Here is a 23,918-nt window from a genome sequence, read left to right as displayed (position 1 = left end):
AACAGATGTGTCATAAACCAACCCAAGAATAATACTTTATACTGTAGCAGAGTTTCACAAACTCTGCCATTACAGTTAGGGGCGTAGCTAGAACTTTTTGGGCCCATAGCAACATATTGAAGGGTCCCCTGTCCCAGTGCTTCTAGAGAGACTCCTCTCCACAGCAGATGTTAATTTTATGCTGATTAATAATGCACTGGTGCCCTAGTTCATGTTATGTCACACTGCAGGGCTGCCAGTACACATTATGCAACACAGTACCCCCAATTCACATTATAACATACAGTGAGGTAAGTGTATCATCCATCGTTATGGGGGAGAAGCAGAATCAGTGCACATTATGTGCACTATACCACTTCTCCCCCGTGTATGAATGTGCCGGTATGTGGTACATGACAGGGGCGCTATGCTCCCCTGTCCATATCAGCGCTGCTATCTATAAAATTGCACGCCGATATGTGTTGGCAATGTATGAATGGTCAGCAGCGCTGACAATTCCGACAACTGCAGCTATCGACTACGACGGCTGCATGTGGCTATACCCTATTTCTCTGACGTCCTAGTGGATGCTGGGAACTCCGTAAGGACCATGAGGGAATAGCGGGCTCCGAAGGAGGCTGGGCACTCTAGAAAGATCTTAGACTACCTGGTGTGCACTGGCTCCTCCCACTATGACCCTCCTCCAAGCCTCAGTTAGATTTCGTGCCCGGCCGAGGTTGGATGCACACTAGGGGCTCTCCTGAGCTCTTAGAAAGAAATAGACTTAGGTTTTTTTATTTTCAGTGAGACCTGCTGGCAACAGGCTCACAGCAGCGAGGGACTAAGGGGAGAAGAAGCGAACTCGCCTGCTTGCAGCCGGATTGGGCTTCTTAGGCTACTGGACACCATTAGCTCCAGAGGGATCGACCGCAGGCCCAGTCCTTGGTGTTCGGTCCCGGAGCCGCGCCGCCGTCCCCCTTACAGAGCCAGAAGCAAGAAGATGGTCCGGAAAATCGGCAGCATGAAGACTCAGTCTTCACCAAGGTAGCGCACAGCACTGCAGCTGTGCGCCATTGCTCCTCTCACACACTTCACACTCCGGTCACTGAGGGTGCAGGGCGCTGGGGGGGGACGCCCTGAGGCAGCAATAAAAACACCTTGGCTGGCAAAAATACCTCAATATATAGCCCCAGGGGCTATATATGAGGTAAATACCCCTGCCAGATTCCATAAAAAAGTGGGAGAATAGGCCGCGGATAAGGGGCGGAGCTATCTCCCTCAAGCACACTGGCGCCATTTTCCCTCACTGCTCCGTTGGAGGGAAGCTCCCTAGCTCTCCCCTGCAGTTTACAACACAGAAAAGGGTTAAAAAAGAGAGGGGGGGCATTTAATTTAGGCGCAGCATACATTATATAAAAAAAGCAGCTATAGGGGACATAACTCAGTTAGTCCCTGCATTATATAGCGCTCTGGTGTGTGCTGGCATACTCTCACTCTGTCCCCCCAAAGGGCTTTTGTGGGTCCTGTCCTCGTTTAGAGCATTCCCTGTGTGTCTGCGGTGTGTCGGTACGGCTGTGTCGACATGTTGAATGAGGAGGCTTATATGGTGACGGAGCAGAGGCCGATATATGTGATGTAGCCCCCTGTGGGGCCGACAAATCGACAGTGTCAACTCCTTACATAAAAGGATGGATGACGTAACAGCTGTGGGACAGCCTGCTTCTCAGCCCGCGCCTGCCCAGGCGTTTCAAAGGCCATCAGGGGCTCAAAAACGCCCGCTCTCTCAGATGGCAGACACAGATGTCGACACGGAGTCTGACTCCAGGGTCAACAAGGTTGAGACATATACACAATCCACTAGGAACATCCGTGACTTGATCCCGGCAATAAAAAATGTGTTACACATTTCTGACATTAACCCAAGCACCTCTATAAATGGGTTTTTAGGTTGGGGAGAAAAAACAGGCAGTGTTTTGTTCCCCCATCAGATGAATAAATGAAGTGTGTGAAAAGCGTGGGTTCCCCCGTTTAGAAACTGGTAATTTCTAAAAAGTTACTGATGGCGTACCCTTTCCCGCCAGGAGGATAAGTTACGCTGGGAGATATCCCCTAGGGTGGATAAGGCGCTCACACGGTTGTCAAAAAAGGTGGCACTGCCGTTTTAGGAACGGCCACTTTGAAGGTACCTGTTGATAAAAGACAGGAGGATATCCTGAAGTCTGTATTTACACACTCAGGTACTAGACGAGACCTGCAGATTGTGCTGCTGCAGAGTGGTCGGTGACCCTGTCAAACATGAGAACATATTAAAGACGTCGTCTTATATATGAGGGATGCACAGAGGGATATTTTGCCGGCTGGCATCCAAAATGAATGTAATGTCCATTCTGTCAGGAGGGTATTAGAGACCTGTCACGGGACAGGTGATGCTGACCTTAAAAGGCGCATAGAGATTCTGCCTTATAAGGGTGAGGAATTATTTGGGGATGGTCTCTGGGACCTCGTATCCACAGCCACAGCTGGGAAGAAATATTTTTACCTCAGGTTTCCTCACAGACTAAGAAAGCACTGTATCAGGTACAGTCCTTTCGGCTTCAGAAAAGCAAGCGGGTCAAAGGCGTTTCCCTTCTGTACAGAGACAAGGGAAGAGGGAAAAAGCTGCACCAGTCAGCCTGCTCCCAGATTCAAAATTCTTCTCTCGCTTCCTCTGAGCCCACAGCATGACGCGGGGGCTCCACAGGTGTAGCCAGGTACGGTGGGGGGCCGTCTAAAAAATTTCAGAGATAAGTGGGCTCGCTCACAGGTGGATCCCTGTTTCTTTCAAGAAGTATGTCAGGGGTACAAGCTGGAATTCGAGATATCTCCCCCCAGCCGTTTCCTAGATTATGGCTTGCCGACAACTCCCTCAGGCAGGGAGGCTGTACTAAAGGCAATTAATAAGCAGTATTCCCAACAGGTAATACTCAAGTGCCCCTACTTCAACAAGGACGGGGTTACTATTTTACACGGGTTGGGGTACCGAAACCGCATGGTTCGGTGTGACCCATTTATATTAAAATCCTTGAACACATACATAAAAAAATTCAAGTTCAAGATGGAATCGCTCGGGGCGGTTATTGCAAGCCTGGACGAGGGGGATTACATGGTATCCCAGGACATCAAGGATGCTTACCTGCATGTCCCCATTTACCATCCTCGCCAGAAGTACCTCAGATTTGTGGTACAGGATTACCATTACCAAGTCCAGACAGGACTGTACAAGGCACCGAGGGTGTTTACCGGGGTAATGGCCGAAATGATGATACTCCTTCGAAAAGGGAGTTTTTAATTATCCCGTACTTGGACAATCTCCTTATAAGGGCGAGGTCCAAGGAGCAGTTGCTAGTCGGGGTAGCACTATTTTGGAAAGTGCTACAACAGCAGAGTTGGATTCTAAACAGTCCAAAGTCACAGCTGGTTCCTATGACACGTCTACTGTTCCTGGGGATGGTTCTGGACACAGACCAGAAATAAGTGTTTCTCCGGGAGGAGAAAGCCAAGGAGCTGTCATCTCTAGTCAGAGACCTCCTGAAGCCAAAACAGGTATCGGTGCATCATTGCACGCGAATCCTGGGAATAAGGGTAGCTTCCTACGAAGCATTCCCATTCGGCAGGTTCCATGCAAGAATTTTTCAGTGGGACCTGTTGGACAAGTGGTCCGGATCGCATATTCAAATGCATCGGCTGATAACCCTGTCTCCAAGGACCAGGGTATCTCTAAAATGGTGGCTGCAGAGTGCCCATCTTAAGGAGGGCCGCAGGTTCGACATACTGGACTAGGTCCTAGTGACCATGGAGGCCAGCCTTTGAGGCTGGGGGCAGTAACACAGGGAAGAAAATTCCAAGGACTTTGGTCAAGTCAGGTGACTTCTCTACACAGGCAAGACCTCTGCTTCAAAACCAGCCGGTACTGATCCAATCAGACAACATCACGGCGGTCGCCCATGTAAACCAACAGGGCGACACAAGAAGCAGGATGGCGATGGCAAAAGCCACAAGGATTCTCCGATGGGCGGAAAATCATGTGTTAGCACTGTCAACAGTGTTCATTCCCGGAGTGGACAACTGGGAAGCTGATCTTCTCAGCAGACACGACCTCCACCCGGGAGAGTGGGGACTTCATCCAGAAGTCTTTCAAAGGATTGTACACCTTTGGGAAAGGCCACAGGTGGACATGATGGCGTCCCGCCTCAACAAAAAGCTATAAAAGATATTGCGCCAGGTCAAGGGACCCTCAGGCGATAGTTGTGGACGCTCTGGTAACACCGTGGGTGTACCAGTCATTTTATGTGTTCCCTCCTCTGCCCCTCATACCAAAGGTATTGAGAATAATAATAAGAAGGCGAGGAGTAAGAACGATACTCGTGGTTCCGGATTGGCCAAGAAGAGCTTGGTACCCAGAACTTCAAAAAATTATATCAGAGGACCCATGGCCTCTGCCGCTCAGACAGGACCTGCGGCAGCAGGGGCCCTGTCTGTTCCAAAACTTACCGCGGCTGCGTTTGACGGCATGGCGGTTGAACGCCGGATCCTGAAGGAAAAGGGCATTCCGGAGGAAGTCATTCCTACGCTTATTAAAGCTAGGAAAGAGGTTACAGCAAATCATTATCACCGCATATGGCGGAAGTATGTTGCATGGTGTGAGGCCGAAAAGGCCCCAACAGAGGAATTTCAACTAGGTTGATTTCTGCATTTCCTGCAAGCAGGAGTGAATATGGGCCTAAAACTGGGCTCCATTAAGGTACAGATCTCGGCTCTGTCGATTTTCTTTCAAAAAGAACTAGCTTCAGTACCTGAAGTTCAGACTTTTGTAAAGGGAGTGCTGCATATTCAGCCCCCGTTTGTGCCCCCTGTGGCACCTTGGGATCTCAACGTGGTGTTGAGTTTCTTAAAATCACATTGGTTTGAACCACTAAAAACCGTGGATCTGAAATATCTCACGTGGAAGGTGGTCATTGGCGGCTTTGTCCTGTAAAAGCCCTTATCTGATTTTCCATATGGATAGGGCAGAATTGAGGACTCGTCCCCAGTTTCTCCCTAAGGTGGTGTCAGCGTTTCACCTGAACCAGCCTATTGTGGTGCCTGCGGCTACTAGGGACTTGGAGGGCTCCAAGTTGTTAGACGTGGTCAGGGCCCTGAAAATATATGTTTCCAGGACGGCTGGAGTCAGAAAATCTGACTCGCTGTTTATCCTATATGCACCCAACAAGCTGGGTGCTCCTGCTTCTACGCAGACTATTGCTCGTTGGATTTGTAATACAATTCAGCTTACACATTCTGTGGCAGGCCTGCCACAGCCAAAATCTGTCAATGCCCATTCCACAAGGAAGGTGGGCTCATCTTGGGCGGCTGCCCGAGGGGTCTCGGCTTTACAACTTTGCCGAGCTGCTACTTGGTCAGGGGCAAACACGTTTGCAAAATTCTATAAATTTGATACCCTGGCTGAGGAGGACCTGGAGTTCTCTCATTCGGTGTTGCAGAGTCATCCGCACTCTCCCGCCCGTTTGGGAGCTTTGGTATAATCCCCATGGTCCTTACGGAGTTCCCAGCATCCACTAGGACGTCAGAGAAAATAAGAATTTACTCACCGGTAATTCTATTTCTCGTAGTCCGTAGTGGATGCTGGGCGCCCGTCCCAAGTGCGGTGTATCTGCAATACTTGTACGTAGTTATTGTTAACTAAATCGGGTTATTGTTGAGCCATCTGTTGAGAGGCTCGGTTGTTTCATACTGTTAACTTGGTTTCATATCACGAGTTATACGGTGTGATTGGTGTGGCTGGTATGAGTCTTACCCGGGATTCAAAATCCTTCCTTATTGTGTACGCTCGTCCGGGCACGGTGTCCTAACTGAGGCTTGGAGGAGGGTCATAGTGGGAGGAGCCAGTGCACACCAGGTAGTCTTAAGATCTTTCTAGAGTGCCCAGCCTCCTTCGGAGCCCGCTATTCCCCCATGGTCCTTACGGAGTTCCCAGCATCCACTACGGACTATGAGAAATAGAATTACCGGTGAGTAAATTCTTATTATCCACAGCAGGGACAGAGCTGTCCCCCATCTGTGGCTCCGGAGTGAGTAGCAAGATCCTGCACATGCGCAGTGGAGCCGGCCGGGCAGGGAGACACAGGGTGTCAGCACTGAGCTGATGTGCTGTGTGCTCAGGGGGCACCACCAAAGGGGAGAGTTTTCATTCCCCCATTTTGGCAGACAAGATGTTAATACATCTTGTCGATGTCCCTTCCTGCTTCGTCTCGGTATTGAGGTAAAGCAGGAAGTGTTATAGTGGCACGATCCGTACCGCTATAATACATCTACCCCAGTGTCCTTAATTCATATAATGCCACATTACAGTGCCCCCAGGTCATATTATGCCACACTATAATGCCTCCATTTGGCACATTACAAGCCCCAGTTCATATTATGCAACATTATAATGATCTCCAGTTCATTTTATACCACATCACAATGAGCAGGTCCAGGGTATACCTAGATATATTGCAGGCCCCAAGGCAAAAGTTTGTAAGAGCACCTCAGTGGTGCACGCAGGGGGGTTTCCGAGTACCTGGAACCCCCCCCCCCCCCCCCCCCAGATGAGCAAAATTGTTTTATTTTTGAAACAGAGACAGCAGTGTCTCCGTCTCAGTATAAGCCGCGACCGCAGATCTGCTACTAGAGCAGCAGAGAGCTATGTGTAGCTCTCTGCATAGAGAATGTCCGGAGGGAGCTGCTGCTGGCTGCGCATGCTCAACCACAGCAGCTCCCTCCATCCTCACAGTCATGATAGGCTGCTCCTGCCTCCCAGCCCCAAGGCTTATCGTATGCATAAAATATACAGTATGTATACTGTATATGAAGTTTTTGTATATGTATGTGTTTGTAGTTATGTATGTTAGTATGTGTGTGTGTATGTTCTTGTGTATGTATGTATGTATGTATGTATGCATGTGTGTTTATGTGTGTATGTATATACGAATGTGTGTGCTATACATGTATATACATATGTTTGTTTATTATATACTGTATGTTTATGGAGGCTGATGTACAGTGGATTATGAGGCTGCATTTGATGACAAAGTACTTGTTTGCTTATGTTTAGATGAATATGACCACCACTCTGATCTCTTTTGGCTGAAACTGCACTTGCACTTTATGTGGAGATTTATAAAGGATTGTTTTTTTGCATAAAAAATGAGATGTGCTTATTCCTTTACCTATACAAATTGACATTATTATGTAAAGTTTGGTGTCACCCAGACAATTTCGTGTTTTACATGAAAACTGACTTTTATTTATCAAATGAGTTGCAAAATGAATAGAACATATAGTCAAGACATTGGCAAAGTTAGAAATAATGATTTTTATTTGCAATAATAATTTTGCTTTTGTCAAAGAATGCTCCTTTTGCAGCAATTACAGCATTTCAGACCTTTGGCATTCTAGATGTTAATTTGTTGAGGTAATCTGAAGAAGTTTCACCCCACGCTTCTTGAAGCACCTCCCACAAGTTGGATTGGCTTGATGGGCACTTCTTGCATACCATACGGTCAAGCTGCTCCTACAACAATTCAATGGGGTTGAGATCTGGTGACTGCGCTGGCCACTCCATTACAGACAGAATACCAGCTGCCTGCTTCTACCCTAAATAGTTCTTGCATAATGTGGAGGTGTGCTTTGGGTCATTGTCCTGTTGGAAGAGGAACTTGGCTCCAATCAAGCGCTGTCCACAGGGTATGTGGACAGTGTTGCAAAATGGATTGATAGCCTTTCTTATTCAAAATCCCTTTTACCTTGTACAAATCTCCCACTTTGCCAGCACCAAAGCAGCCCCAGACCATCACATTACCTCCACCATACTTGACAGATGGCGTCAGGCACTCTTCCAGCATCTTTTCACTTGTTCTGTGTCTCACAAATGTTATTCTGTGTAATCCAAACACCTGTCTGTCCATAACACTTTTTTCCAATCTTCCTCTGTCCAATGTCTGTTCTTTTGCCCATATTAATCTTTTCCTTTTATTGGCCAGTCTCAGATATAGCTTTTTCTTTGCCACTCTGCCTAGAAGGCCAGCATCCCGGAGTTGCCTCTTCACTGTAGACGTTGACAATGGCGTTTTGCGGGTACAATTTAATGAAGCTGCCAGTTGAGGACCTGTGAGGCGTCTATTTCTCAAACTAGAGACTCTAATGTACTTGTCTTCTTGCTCAGTTGTGCATCGGGGCCTCCCACTTCCCTTTCTACTCTGGTTAGAGCCTGTTTGTGCTGTTCTCTGAAGGGAGTAGTACACACTGTTGTAGGAAATGTGCAGTTTCTTAGCAATTTCTTGCATGGAAAAGCCTTAATCTCGAAGAACAAGAATAGACTGTCGAGTTTCACATGAAAGTTCCTTTTTTCTGGCCATTTTCAGAGTATAATCGAACCCACAAATGTGATGCTCCAGATACTCAACTAGCTCAAAGGAAGGTCAGTTTTATGGCTTCTCTAACGAGCAAACCTGTTTTCAGCTGTGCTAAAATAATTGCACAAGGGTTTTCAACGGTTTTCTAATCATCTATTAATCTTCTAACGCGATTAGCAAACACAATGTGCCATTAGAACACTGGAGTGATGGTTGCTGGAAATGGGCCTTTATACACCTATGTAGATACTGCTTTAAAAAACAGACGTTTGCAGCTAGTATACTGTCATTTACCACCTTAACAATGTATAGAGTGTATTTCTGATTAATTTTATATTATCTTTATTGAAAAAAAAAAAACTGTGCTTTTCTTTCAAAAATAAGGAAATTGTCTGGGTGACCACAAACTTTTGAACGGTAGTCTATGTACACAGACAAAAGAGCCCGGCACTCCCTCTGGGAAATCCAAATTACTGGCTGCGGTGCCTTCCGTGGGTCACTTGCATGGCCTCATAATAGTAGCGGGATTCGGCGGCACTCCACAGACTAAGCTGTAAAGCAAATGTCTTTATTGGTCCAGTTTGGGAAACTGCATTACTGTATATAAAAAAATCTTGTGTACATGACTAAAAGAAAACAGATATTCCTGTTCCTATTGTTATAGCTCCTGAAAACGTTCTTTAAGTAGAACATTGCCAATGAATAGATCATATTGAGCCTACGTTAGTGCAGTTTGATGTATACATTTCATATGTATAATTTGCTGTACATTCATTATAAGCGTAGACCAAATATGATATGGAGAATATTGATCCATTACGCCAACCCTGGCTGCAGAAAGCACTTGCGGCTACCACTTTGCGCTGCATGACCAATTCTGTGACATACATAAAAACAACAAATTAAATGGTTTGCTATAGATAATAGATCATTTTATCATTGTGTTATATACATTAAAATATGTCTAGCTGGAGATATCAAACCTAACTCTCCATTAAAATACACAGTACGTATGCTTTTAAAAAGTTACTACTTTTAAAAAAGGCATTCAGAACAATTTACTCTTAGGCACGAAGGAAAAGAGTAGTGCTTTTTCGGGTCACGCCAGGTCACGCATGTGCGGAGGGACCCCAGCTAGTCGCCAATGCCTCTGATAAGTTATAGGCCCTACACACTGGGCGATAATAGTCAAAGATATGAACGATCTCGTACATTAATGAACGAGATACCGTACATATCTTTGAGTGTGGAGGCACCAACGATAACGATGCGCAGCCACTCGCCCGTTCATCGCTGGTGCCCTGTCGCCTGTGCATGCAGGCCAATATGGACGATCTCGTCCATATTTGCCTGCGCTGCTATGGAGCCGGGTGACGGGGGGAGTGAATAAACTTCACTCCCCCCCCGCCACCGGGTCGCCCGTCGGCTGTATCCGCCGTCGGGCAGCTCGGCGGCGGATCGCTAAATGTGTAGGGCCCTTTAGAGCTTACTGCTGTCTTCCAGTTCATCGGAGAGCTGCCCCTGCAAGTTTGTGTTTATAAAATCCTGTAAAATATTTTCTATCAGCACAATAAATGGTACAATGGAAACAGAACTTTTCAGGCAGTATTTGATAAATAGCAGGGCAGCCTGATTTTACATCATTGCACGACCGGGAATCATTGCAGCAAGTTTCATTCGAGACATGCAGCTTTTTTCTTATTCAAATCACATTGAACTATATGGGGGTGATTCCAACCCGTTCGCACGCAGCGGTTCTTTGCTGCGGTGTGAACGGGTCGGAAATGCGCGGCGGACGCATTGCGCATGCGCGTCACTGGGCAATGATGCCGCCAGCGAGAAATATGATCACAGCGGCGATCGCAAGAAGACGGACAAGCGGGAGGCGTTCAGGGGCGGATACTCACCATTTTCCAGGCATGATGAGTCCAACCAGGCGTGTCGAGGCGTTTGGAAGGCAGATGTCTGACGTCAGGAGCGGGACCTTCATCGCCGGATCCGTCGCATTGGTTGAGTAACTGCAGCCCTGGTCTTGTTTTACTTGAAACTTTGTTAGCATAGCAGGGCTGCACAAGCGTTCGCAGCCCTGCTATGCTAAAATACACTCCCACATAGGCGGGTCAGGTTGATCGCACGAGCAGCAAAAGTTGCTACGTGCGATCAACTCGGAATGACCCCCAATTCAGACCTGATCGTAGCAGCAAATTTGTTAGCAGATGGGCAAATCCATGTGTACTGCAGGGGGGGAGGGGATATAACATGTGCAGAGAGATTTGGGTGGGTTATATTGTTTCTGTGCAGGGTAAATACTGGCTGCTTTATTTTTACACTGCAATTTAGATTTCAATTTGAACACACCCCACCCAAATCTAACTCTATATCTGCCCCCCCTGCAGTGCACATGGTTTTGCCCATCTGCTAACAAAGTTGCTGCTACGATCAGGTCTGAATTAGGCCCTATGCTGGCCAGGAACAGGTATTAAGTTAGAGATGTTTTTTTCTGGGGGGGAGGAGGGATGGGTCATTTTATTTTATTATTTTACCATAGCTTCACAATTTTATTTGATAAATAAGGAGTCACTGTTTTCATATTTTTATAGTAAAGGGGCCCTATTTTTTTTCTATTTGTATGTTTATTTCAAAATTGGGCATTATACACTGCTCAAAAAAATAAAGGGAACACTTAAACAACACAATGTAACTCCAAGTCAATCACACTTCTGTGAAATCAAACTGTCTACTTAGGAAGCAACACTGATTGACAATCAATTTCACATGCTGTTGTGCAAATGAAATAGACAACAGGTGGGAATTATAGGCAATTAGCAAGACACCCCCAATAAAGGAGTGGTTCTGCAGGTGGTGACCACAGACCACTTCTCAGCTCCTATGCTTTCTGGCTGATGTTTTGGTCACTTTTGAAAGCTGGCGGTGCTTTCACTCTAGTGGTAGCATGAGACTGAGTCTACAACCCACACAAGTGGCTCAGGTAGTGCAGCTCATTCAGGATGGCACATCAATGCGAGCTGTGGCAAGAAGGTTTGCTGTGTCTGTCAGCGTAGTGTCCAGAGCATGGAGGCGCTACCAGGAGACAGGCCAGTACATCAGGAGACGTGGAAGAGGCCGTAGGAGGGCAACAACCCAGCAGCAGGACCACTACCTCCGCCTTTGTGCAAGGAGGAACAGGAGGAGCACTGCTAGAGCCCTGCAAAATGACCTCCAACAAGCCACAAATGTGCATGTGTCTACTCAAACAATCAGAAACAGACTCCATAAGGGTGGTATGAGGGCCCAACGTCCACAGGTTGGGGTTGTGCTTACAGCCCAACACCGTGCAGGACGTTTGGCATTTGTCAGAGAACACCAAGATTGGCAAATTTGCCACTGGCGCCCTGTGCTCTTCACAGATGAAAGCAGGTTCTCACTGAGCACATGTGACAGACGTGACAGAGTCTGGAGACGCCAAGGAGAACGTTCTGCTGCCTGCAACATCCTCCTGCATGACCAGTTTGGCAGTGGGTCAGTAATGGTGTGGAGTGGCATTTCTTTGGGGGGCCGCACAGCCCTCCATATGCTTGCCAGAGGTAGCCTGACTGCCATTAGGTACCGAGATGAGATCCTCAGACCCCTTGTGAGACCATATGCTGGTGCCGTTGGCCCTGGGTTCCTCCTAATGCAAGACAATGCTAGACCTCATGTGGCTGGAGTGTGTCAGTAGTTCCTGCAAGACAAAGGCATTGATGCTATGGACTGGCCCGCCCGTTCCCCAGACCTGAATCCAATTGAGCACATCTGGGACCTGGACTTAAAGCATCCGCCAACTCCTGGACACAGACTGTCCAGGAGTTGGCGAATGCTTTAGTCCAGGTCTGGGAGGAGATCCCTCAGGAGACCATCCGCCAACTCATCAGGAGCATGCCCAGGCGTTGTAGGGAGGTCATACAGGCACGTGGAGGCCACACACACTACTGAGCCTCATTTTGACTTGTTTTAAGGACATTACATCAAAGTTGGAACAGCCTGTAGTGTGTTTTTCCACTTTAATTTTGAGTGTGACTCCAAATCCAGACCTCCATGGGTTAATAAATTTGATTTCCATTGATAATTTTTGTGTGATTTTGTTGTCAGCACATTCAACTATGTAAAGAACAAAGTATTTATTAAGAAAATTTCATTCATTCAGATCTAGGATGTGTTATTTTAGTGTTCCCTTTATTTTTTTGAGCAGTGTAATAATAATTATTATTATTCATCTGTACAGCAACAGCATATTTTATTGCGCTTTCCAATTTGGAACAAAATAGTAATAACACGAGACTGGTTAATAACAGTCAGATAAGAGAAAACAGGGCCATACCGAACTTAAAATTTATAAGGAAATAGGATGTTGATGCCTGAGGATAAGTGCTACGTACAAATAGAGAGTACTGCCGCCTCCATCTCCACCAGTGAAGCCAATCCCATGATCCTGGTCAGAAAGAGGGCATGACCATATGGTTAGGGGTGTGGCCTAGTGGTTAGGGGACATATTGTAGCCTAGCAGTATTCAGTGGATGAACAGATGCATGTTTATGCGCAGAGCATCTGTTCAGAGTGTAGGGAAAGCCTGGGGGCAGCCCAGCATCTTCAGTCCTGGGCACCCCCCTAAAGTGATGAGAACAGGGTGGGGGTGAGCTACTAGGCCATGTCCCCAAACCCCACATTGTCACGCCCTTTTTCATTCAGGAACCCGGGGTTGATGTCCCTAGCACAACCAACTCGGTGGACGGAGGAGGGCTGATGGGGGGGGCAGGCAGGCAATCAGGCTTGCCTGTCTAATCGCTGCATGCATGACTGGGTGGAGGGTGGGGAGGCAGGCTGGGGCCTTGTAGCAGCTGCACTCCTTGCACCCACGATAGTTTTGCCAATACCTACAGCAAGGATTTATGCCGATGATCATACTGTATTTTGAACTGCACATCACCATAATTTTTGCTGCACACGTTACCAACTTTACATGCTTTAAGCTTCAGGGACTTTAGAAATATGCTAAAGGTGTAACTGATAATATTCAAATAATAAATAATGCTTCAAAAAGTATTTCATTGTCATTACAACAAATACGTTTTTCTCACAAAACTAAATCCCTGAACATGATCATTAATTAACATGCTATACAACAATAATCGGCCATGATGAACATATCACTGCAATAACTATACAGTATGATCTGAGAATTATGTATACACAAGAGACTGATAACTCATATTTGATTGTTTCCTTCAGCAAAAAAAAGAATTGATAATAATACATGACATTAAATATTTGCTCTCTCAGCTATTTAATTCATCCCAAAATTAAATTTGCCTGTTTCAATTCTGTGAAAATGTTATGCAAATAGGCAGCTTATTTAGATCATTTTAAATATCAGTAAGTTACATAATATTGAAATAGTGGAACAGCAGATTCAATTATGCGACTAAGTGTCTGCTTGGACCTATTTAATTAGAACTGCACCTTCGCGCAATAAGCCCCATTGTGGAAACTCACAGATTCCAACACTGATCGTAGAATCTATGCATTAGCATGTTGCCCGCAAGTTTACCATGCAGGAAAATTGACAATTAATTTAATTTCCCTGTGCGTTAAACCAGGAGCTTTACCTGCACAGTAAACAATTAAACATGCCAATTGTTTACAATCTTAATACAGTTACACAGTCTGCAGTGTTTTTCAGTTTGCTGGTAACACTGAATACACAAGCACGGGGTCGTAACTAGGGTGGTGCGACATGTGCCACCGCATAGGGCACAGCAAGACAGGGGTCGCTGTTCTGCAGCACCTGTCAATTTTCTGTTTTAATCAGTGTTACTTGCAACTTCCTCCTCTTGACTACGCAGCATCAACTGGTAACCACCATCTTCCCCTCACGTCCCTAAGCACCTTCAGTCACACACTCATTTATTTAATGCACACCTTTCAAAATACTCTCATATGTACTTCCCATACAGGAGCAAATAGCTCCATAACTAGGGTGTCTGACTGAAATATAGAAGGTCATGGGTTTAAATCCTGGGTATGACTGTATTTTGAAGTGTGTGCTTTAAATAAAGGAGGCTGTGACTGAAGGTCCTGGTTATGACTACTAAGACGGGTGTGATTTAAGATAAAGGATAATGTAAAGGGGCCTAATTCAGCATGGATTGCAAATGCAATCCTTAGCAATGCAAATGCAGGAGGAGGCTTAATTTGAGATAGCAATACTGCAATGCGATCGCAGTCCGTGATGAACATTGCGACCATCTGCAATGGAAGGCTGTGTAAGCCTGAGTTTACTCACACTACCTGTCGCAGGACGGCTTGCGAGGCCAAGGAAACGGCATACGCGATGCAGTCTTTGGCCTCAATACTCCTGGAAAACGGGAGTGACACGTCCCTGTTTTCAGCAGCGCTGGCCGTCCCTGCCCCTCCCTCCAAACACAGACAGAGGCATTTGTATCACTGCGATGTTGTCAGGTCCGGGTGTTTTTGTGAATCCGTTAACCTGGAACCAACCACAGGGGTAGGTGCTGGGGTATGAAGAAAACAGGGAGGACGAAGGAAGTTCCGTTTCATATATTTATTAAAGTAACAATTCAGTAAGGAGTTAAATGACTAGTTGTTAATCATCATTATACTGAAGTATTGCAGGAATGACAGAAATAATATGCAAGAGAAAACTCAGAAATAAATAAAAGAAATGTTCATGGAAACATATGCAAAAACAAGCTGAAGAATAAATGTTGAATTGTCCAAATATAAACAGGCTTTGATGCTGAACTGCAGATTGTGTTTAACTGGTTAATGCAGACATGGAGAATTAACTGTAAGAATTTGCAATGGAGTTTTAAGAGTTAACTGAGAGACTGTGAAGAATTATCCTTGTAATGACAACATAGAAAAAGTACTGAATTGGGTTACTTGCGGGTTCCGGAGATCACTGTGAAACTAGTAGATGGCGAGGTGATGAATGGGTTAAATGCAGAGTTGAACAAACGAACAGCTGAGGGAATTGGAATCCTCCAGACTTTGTATGATAGGCAGACAGACAAGGTAACCTCATGCAGGACACTGGGAATCCAAGTGTTTCCAATAGGTGTGCAATTGACTGATAGCACAATGGAGAGCCGGTAGATCTCTGGCAGTGAAGGCTGCAAAACGGACCTCTGGGAACGGAGGCGATATCTGGACCACGGGAATCACACAGGAATGCACGGAGAGAGTTCAGAGCTAGAGCACAGCTTTGATACAACAAAGCACTGGCCCAGAGTGACATAATCCCAGCCTACTTAAAGGCAGCACAAGCACGGGATTGGCTTACACCTGCCCACAGGTGTTTTCACAAGTGCTCAGTATTAGCTATTTGGTCTCCAACATGGCCACCTCCTATACAGCAGACACACCGCAGTGCCTTAGGCCATTTGGTCCCCGCACTCACAGTTCCCAGACTCTGCATTACCTGTGCCATTGATCACGCCGTGTCCCCACACGGGCGCACAGCACCGCGAGCAACCGCACTGGCAACGGATGAACCCCAGAACCCGCAAAGGTGAGAGACCGGTTCGTGACAGTACCCCCTCTTCTACGGGTGGTCTCCGAACACCTTTGAACCTTGTCAGGATTTTTGAAGAAGTATTTCTGTACCAGTCTTGGAGCATGAACATCTTCAGAGAAAACCCAGGATCTCTCCTCCGGGCCGTAACCCTTCCAGTCGACCAGAAACTGTAAACGTCCATATCGGGAACGTGAGTCCACAATCTCTTTAACTTCAAATTCCTCATTCTGCAAAGAGTGAACTTTAGGAGATTTGGACTGGGTAGTACGGAACTTATTGAGAATCAAAGGCTTCAATAAAGATGTATGAAAGGCGTTAGGAATTCTCAAAGACGGTGGCAGCTTGACTTTGTATGACACAGGGTTGAGTACCTTTACAATGGGAAATGGACCAATAAACCTGGGAGCAAATTTCTTAGAAGGAACTTTGAACTTGAGATTGCGCGTAGAAATCCAAACTTGGTCTCCCACTTTGTAATTCGGTACAGCTTTACGTTTTTTATCTGCAAAAGATTTATAACGAGCGGAAGTTTTGACCAAGGACTTACGTACACAACTCCAGATGCTAGATAGACGTTGAAGCTCTTGATCTGCCGCTGGGACCTCTAGGGCTGGTAATGGATGAAACTCTGGCACACGAGGATGAAAGCCGAAGTTAATATAAAAGGGCGTAGATTCTGAAGATGAATGGAAGAGATTATTATGAGCAAATTCTGCCAATGGAAGGTAGTCAACCCAGTCATCCTGTGAGGACGATATATATAGCCGGAGAAATGTTTCAAGGTCTTGGTTGACTCTCTCAGTTTGTCCATCTGTCTGAGGATGATATGCAGAAGAAAAGTTCAACTTGACATTTAAAGATGAACAAAGCGACCTCCAAAACTTGGCCACAAACTGTGTTCCCCGATCAGAAACAATTTCTCGAGGAAGGCCATGCAACTTGAAGATTTCAGAGATGAACAATCTGGCTAGTAAAGGGGCTGATGGTAACCCAGTTAATGGAATGAAATGTGCCATTTTCGAAAATCGATCCACTATCACCCAAATGGTATTTCGCCCTTTTGATGGAGGTAGATCGGTCACGAAATCCATTGAGATATGAGTCCATGGTTGTTTGGGTATGGATAGTGGATGTAACAAACCTGGTGGAGAACTTCTTGGACTCTTATGTTGGGCACATTTAGGACATGCTGCTATAAACTCTTGGACATCGGCTTTGAGACGTGGCCACCAATAAGACTGTTGAATAAACTTGAGAGTCTTTAGAACCCCAGGATGACCCATGAAGGAAGAGGAGTGAGCCCAGGTAAGCAGCCGTTTTCGAAGACTTGTGGCGACAAAGGTCTTGCCAGGCGGAGGAACTGGAGAGGTTCGAGTCATTAAAAAGGACCTAGGATTCACAATGGCTTGATTCGTGGTAGCATCATTTAATTCAGAAGAAGCAAAGGACCGGGAAAGGACATCTGCCTTTTTGTTCTGAGACCCTGGACGATAGGTGAGTTTGAAATCAAATCGTGAGAAGAAAAGCGCCCATCGGGCTTGTCGTGGATTCAAACACTGAGCTGACTGCAGATACAGAAGATTCTTATGATCAGTATAAACTGTAATGCGATGTTGAGCTCCTTCTAGAAGGTATCTCCACTCCTCAAATGCCAACTTGATGGCAAGTAACTCTTGCTCACCGATTGCATAATTACGTTCTGCCGGGAGGAACTTACGGGAGAAATATCCGCAGGGATGGACCTTTTTATCTTCAAAGACTTGTGACAACACAGCTCCTACTGCTTCTGTAGATGCATCCACCTCTAGTAGAAAGGGACGATTCAGATCAGGCTGTCGAAGAATGGGGGCTGACACAAAGGCTTGCTTTAAATCAGAGAAGGCTTTGATTGCTTCTGAAGACCAGTTCGTAGGATTTGCTCCCTTACGAGTTAGGGCTGTGATGGGAGCAGCTAACGTAGAATAATTCTTAATGAATCTCCTATAGAAATTAGCAAAGCCGAGAAATCGCTGAATCCCCTTGAGAGTTGTAGGAGTGGACCAATCTCGGATAGCTTGTACCTTACCGGGATCCATACATAGCTCTGATCCAGAAATGATGTAACCAAGGAACGGTATGGAAGATACTTCAAAAGTGCACTTCTCTAACTTACAATAAAGTTGATTTTTCCTCAGACGTGTCAGTACCTCTTTAACTTGGTGACGGTGAGACTTTATATCCCTAGAGAATATTAGGATATCATCCAGGTACACTACTAGACACTTGTAGAGAAGATCACGAAAAAGTTCATTCACATAGCTTTGAAAAACTGCAGGTGCATTACAAAGACCGAAAGGCATTACAAGGTATTCGTAATGCCCATCCCGGGTATTAAAAGCAGTCTTCCACTCGTCCCCTTCTCGGATGCGGATTAAATTGTAGGCCCCTCGGAGATCCAGTTTTGTAAACACAGTAGCTCCTTTTACCCGGTCAAATAATTCTGGAATTAAGGGTAATGGATACTTGTTTTTCACAGTGATCTCATTGAGTCCACGGTAATCTATGCATGGTCGTAACCCACCGTCCTTCTTCTTAACGAAAAAGAATCCGGCTCCTGCAGGTGAAGAAGATGGTCTGATAAATCCTTTGGTTAGATTTTCTTGTATATAATCAGACATAGCTTGCGTCTCTGGGATGGATAGCGGATAAATTCGTCCCCTAGGAGGTGTTTTACCCGGAACCAGGACAATTGGGCAGTCCCATTCGCGATGAGGAGGTAGAGAGTCTGCTGCTTGTTTACTGAAAACATCCGCAAAGGATTGATACACCGGAGGTAGGTCGGGAAGGCTGATTGACCGGAGAGGTACAATTGAGGCTAAACAGTTCTTGGTACAAGATTTACCCCATGAAAGGACTTCCATGGTTTGCCAATTAAGTTGAGGGTTATGTTTCTGCAGCCAAGGTAAACCAAGTATCACATCTTGAGAGGCTTTGGGAATCACGTAGAAGGAGAGGTATTCGGAATGGAGCACACCAACTTTCATCTTGAGACATACGGTTCGATGAGTAATTATACCATCTGGAATTCGACTTCCATCCACTGCTGTAACGGCAACTGCTGCTTCCAGAGGCATGGTTTGAACTTTAGACCGCATGACAAAGGCTGAGGAGATGAAGTTCTCGGCTGCCCCAGAATCTAGGAGAGCTGAAACTTTCACTGTAGAACTTGGCACTTCTAATTGAATAGACAAGGTCGGCTCTTTCCCAGAACGTGATTCTAGAGTAACTCCTAGCTTAACCTCTCTTGAATAAGCTAGGAGCGAGAGTTTCCCGGTCGGAGTTTGCAGAATTTAACTAAGTGTTCAGAGGACCCACAGTACATGCAGAGGTTACCCTGTCGACGACGAAGTCGTTCCTCTTCTGTGAGGCGAGAGCGCCCAATCTGCATAGGTTCGTCTGTCGTTACCGGAGACTGTGATGAAGAATCTTGTCGAGGCCTAGGATGATAACGTGGACTGGATCGCTCTGCCCTGGATTTCTCTAAACATCGCTCCCTGTAGCGTAGGTCAAGTTTGTTACAGAGAGAAATCAATTCATCCAGTTTAGTTGGCACATCCCGGATAGTTAAATCGTCCTTGATTCTCTCAGAAAGTCCATTCCAAAACGCGGCGATCAGGGCCTCCTCATTCCAGTTTAACTCTGAAGACAACGTGCGAAACTGAACAATATATTGATTGACAGGACGTAAACCTTGACGTAGACGGAGAATCTCCAAAGATGCTGAGGTGGTCCTGCCGGGTTCGTCAAAGATTCTCCGGAAAGAAGATACAAACTCTTTGTAATTAGAGAGGATAGGATCACCTCTCTCCCATAATGGTGATGCCCACTCCAGAGCCTGACTGGAGAGGAGGGCAATAATATATGCGACCTTAGAACGAGCTGATGGGAAACTGGCGGACATCAGTTCGAACTGGATCTCGCATTGATTCAGGAATCCCCTGCAAAGTTTTGGAGTTCCGTCAAACTTACTCGGAGAGGGTAACTGCAAGCGGGACGTAGGCAGCATCACAGGAGAAGCTGTAGTGGTAACTGGGACAACCGGAGTTGGAATCTGGACTTGAGACGTTTTAATTGCTGTATGAAGAGTCTCTAAACGGTCTGCCATAGTTTGCATAAACTGCACTATTTGTGTCTGTATAGACTCCTGGTTTTCCAGACGGGAAAGGATATTTGACGTAGCACCGCCTCCTGCGAATCGGTCACTTGACGGATCCATGTGGCCAGTGCTTACTGTCAGGTCCGGGTGTTTTTGTGAATCCGTTAACCTGGAACCAACCACAGGGGTAGGTGCTGGGGTATGAAGAAAACAGGGAGGACGAAGGAAGTTCCGTTTCATATATTTATTAAAGTAACAATTCAGTAAGGAGTTAAATGACTAGTTGTTAATCATCATTATACTGAAGTATTGCAGGAATGACAGAAATAATATGCAAGAGAAAACTCAGAAATAAATAAAAGAAATGTTCATGGAAACATATGCAAAAACAAGCTGAAGAATAAATGTTGAATTGTCCAAATATAAACAGGCTTTGATGCTGAACTGCAGATTGTGTTTAACTGGTTAATGCAGACATGGAGAATTAACTGTAAGAATTTGCAATGGAGTTTTAAGAGTTAACTGAGAGACTGTGAAGAATTATCCTTGTAATGACAACATAGAAAAAGTACTGAATTGGGTTACTTGCGGGTTCCGGAGATCACTGTGAAACTGTAGTAGATGGCGAGGTGATGAATGGGTTAAATGCAGAGTTGAACAAACGAACAGCTGAGGGAATTGGAATCCTCCAGACTTTGTATGATAGGCAGACAGACAAGGTAACCTCATGCAGGACACTGGGAATCCAAGTGTTTCCAATAGGTGTGCAATTGACTGATAGCACAATGGAGAGCCGGTAGATCTCTGGCAGTGAAGGCTGCAAAACGGACCTCTGGGAACGGAGGCGATATCTGGACCACGGGAATCACACAGGAATGCACGGAGAGAGTTCAGAGCTAGAGCACAGCTTTGATACAACAAAGCACTGGCCCAGAGTGACATAATCCCAGCCTACTTAAAGGCAGCACAAGCACGGGATTGGCTTACACCTGCCCACAGGTGTTTTCACAAGTGCTCAGTATTAGCTATTTGGTCTCCAACATGGCCACCTCCTATACAGCAGACACACCGCAGTGCCTTAGGCCATTTGGTCCCCGCACTCACAGTTCCCAGACTCTGCATTACCTGTGCCATTGATCACGCCGTGTCCCCACACGGGCGCACAGCACCGCGAGCAACCGCACTGGCAACGGATGAACCCCAGAACCCGCAAAGGTGAGAGACCGGTTCGTGACAGATGTGATCACAGAACGGGTCCTGTGCGTGCGCAGTTTCCCAATTATCGGGAAACTGTGCGTTGGATCACTTATGCAATCCAAACTGAATTAGCCCCTAAATAACAAAGAGTTTTCAAATGAAGTGCATAAATGATGGTATAAGAAGTTCAAATACATTTTCTTGGGAGTGTTTTGTAAGTTTAGATGTTCTTTAAATGTATACAGTATATATAATTATATAACTTGTGGGCTCGCCTTATGTCCCTGTTTGAAATAAAAAATGGTGCGGAGCAATGCTTTTTCTGGCCCAGGGCACCAAACTGGCTGGTTATGGCTCTGCACATCCATGTAATGCTGACAGTAAATGTGCGGATCCCATTCTTTTCTGAAGTACCCAATGCCATGATCACTGACCAATTTTTGACCAGGTAAACCACAAACATCTGGCTAAATTTGGGGATTATTAGCACAATCAATTATATTTCAGTGTGTGTTCAGTGGCTCTCTTCACACGTGTGTACTGTACATGTAGCAAAATAGATTTCTAAAGGGTCGCTGCATATTGGGCATTAGACAGTGACATGTGCCAAAATGTCATTATTCACTAAAATCCAACCAAACTTGAATTTATCAGGGAGATTAAAAAAATATGGTCAATTGATGATCACCACTGCATGTTTGAGGTTCCATCATCTAACAAAGAATAGAACTTTTAAGTAATTAAATGTTTGCTTGTTTTTGGCTTGTATGGCAAACACGGCGACCTGGCAGTAAAGCAATATGTGTGGCTAATGGAACTAATCTGATACAAATGGGATCAACAAGAGCGTGATTGAGTACCACACTACACTATTATACTCCTTCCATTCACATAGTGGGGGTTATTCAGGTGCGGTTGCGCCTCAGAACATCAGCGCAATGTACCGATTTCGGTACATTGCGCATGTGCAGTACCCATATGGCATTGGACGCAGGCCGGCATCACAGTCTGATGCCATTTCAAGGGCAGGAAGAGGGCAGCAATGGGCTCCATTTGGAAAAATGGAGGAATGTTGCCGCCTTTTAGGGGATGGGAAGAGCCCAAAAGGGCCGGGACCTCCATTATAGGAAGGAGATTTCCTGGCATCTGCGACAGGCGGCTTGCGCGGCACCATGGGAGCTGCAAGCCGCCCAGTGGAGGGTGCTTTGATCCGATGCTGCATCCCAGCATGCAGGTCACATCAATACTGCAGCAGGAGGTGTCTGCATGTGAGAGACGTGTCCTCCTGCATCCACATGAAGCGCTATCATTGCTACTTCCAAGGAAGTAGCAGTGATAACTAATCCAACCGCACTTGATTGACCCCCAGTATGCGTATGTAAGGATGGCGTGCCTAATGTATGTGAGAGAGTGGCATGCCTGAGTGGACTTGTTATGATGTTTGTTTCTATAAACTTGCCTCATCTGCATTGTATTCAACTGCTGACATTATGGTGCTGAATCTGAGTCAGATGCTGCCGCGTCTGTGTGTCTTTTGCCAGTGTAGCGTGTGTGACTTTATGCTATAACCACTCTTCCCATGTGTATATCCGTGCATCTGATGTGGAAATACTGATTTGTGATTCTTTATACACGATCATTGGTTGCAACATCGACATTTGCACCAGACCCAGGCTAGGGACAGTATCTCCATCTGAGTTTGTCCTCCAATGTGAGCAATTACAGATTTGCCCTCATATACTGTATTTAGCCTCTAGGCACAAGTGAGCCGCCAGGTTCCGTGTAACTTTGCCAAAAAATGCATCTCATTCACAGTGTAATGCAACTAGGATGCACCAGGAGTCTGTGCTGATTAATTTGATATGTGACACTTGTATATTGTGTGTGACGGAGTCTGTATACAGAGCAAAATAGCTGCATCTGCTACATTGTAGCACTTTGTATACAGATTCAGAGACTCAAATGCACGCAGAAATACAAGTGTATCAGATTAATCAGCACGGTCTATTTTTGGCAGAAAAAAGACGCCCAACGCTAGCAGTGTCTCACGGAACCTAGTGCGCCGAGAGAGGCTGTTTGACGAAACTGCAGCAATGATGTATGAGGACACATCTGTATGTGTGACTGTGCGACACTCGTCTGCTTAGCTGTCTTCCAAGAATGGGCGGCACATTTCCAGCACACTTCTTGTACTGCGTTTCTTAATCGCAACTGCGCCGCTTGGTAGATGCACCGTAGGCAGCATGTACTGTGTGACTGAGTAGCATCTTAGGCGTATGTGCAAATGAAAAAAAATTACTATTTGCATTAATATCAGCGTTATGTGCGGCTCAGGCCTTATGAGAGCCCTACAATTGTATTACTTATGTCTACAACTGCAGACTCAAAATCATTACTCTCATTTCAGCTGCAGAGGAAAAGACACATTGGTAACGACATAGTGGCTATTGTGTTTCAAGAAGACAACACCCCTTTTGTCCCTGATATGATTGCGTCCAACTTTCTGCATGCATATATTGTGGTGCAAGTGGAGAATCCAGAGACAGATTACACAACTTACAAGGTAAGGGAAGAGCTTCTTATACTTATTTATAAATTAATT

The 23,918-nt window shown here is 45.7% G+C and overlaps 1 protein-coding gene across 9 annotated transcripts in view; it reads left to right on the top strand.

Annotated features, from left to right (window-relative positions):
* Window positions 1-23,918, top strand: part of RAP1GAP2 (RAP1 GTPase activating protein 2) — a 1,491,256-nt gene that overhangs the window by 1,336,128 nt on the left and 131,210 nt on the right. For all 9 annotated transcript variants that reach the window (XM_063956011.1, XM_063956008.1, XM_063956013.1 and 6 more), the window contains one exon: window positions 23,724-23,879. In XM_063956011.1, coding sequence (XP_063812081.1) covers window positions 23,724-23,879 — 156 coding nt within the window. The remainder of the gene's footprint in view (window positions 1-23,723; window positions 23,880-23,918) is intronic.

This window comes from Pseudophryne corroboree, chromosome 2 (assembly GCF_028390025.1).
Source record: "Pseudophryne corroboree isolate aPseCor3 chromosome 2, aPseCor3.hap2, whole genome shotgun sequence".
Taxonomy (NCBI): Eukaryota; Metazoa; Chordata; class Amphibia; order Anura; family Myobatrachidae; genus Pseudophryne; species Pseudophryne corroboree.
The sequence above is the reverse complement of the archived record's forward strand: the minus strand, read 5'-3'. Positions and strand labels throughout refer to the sequence as shown.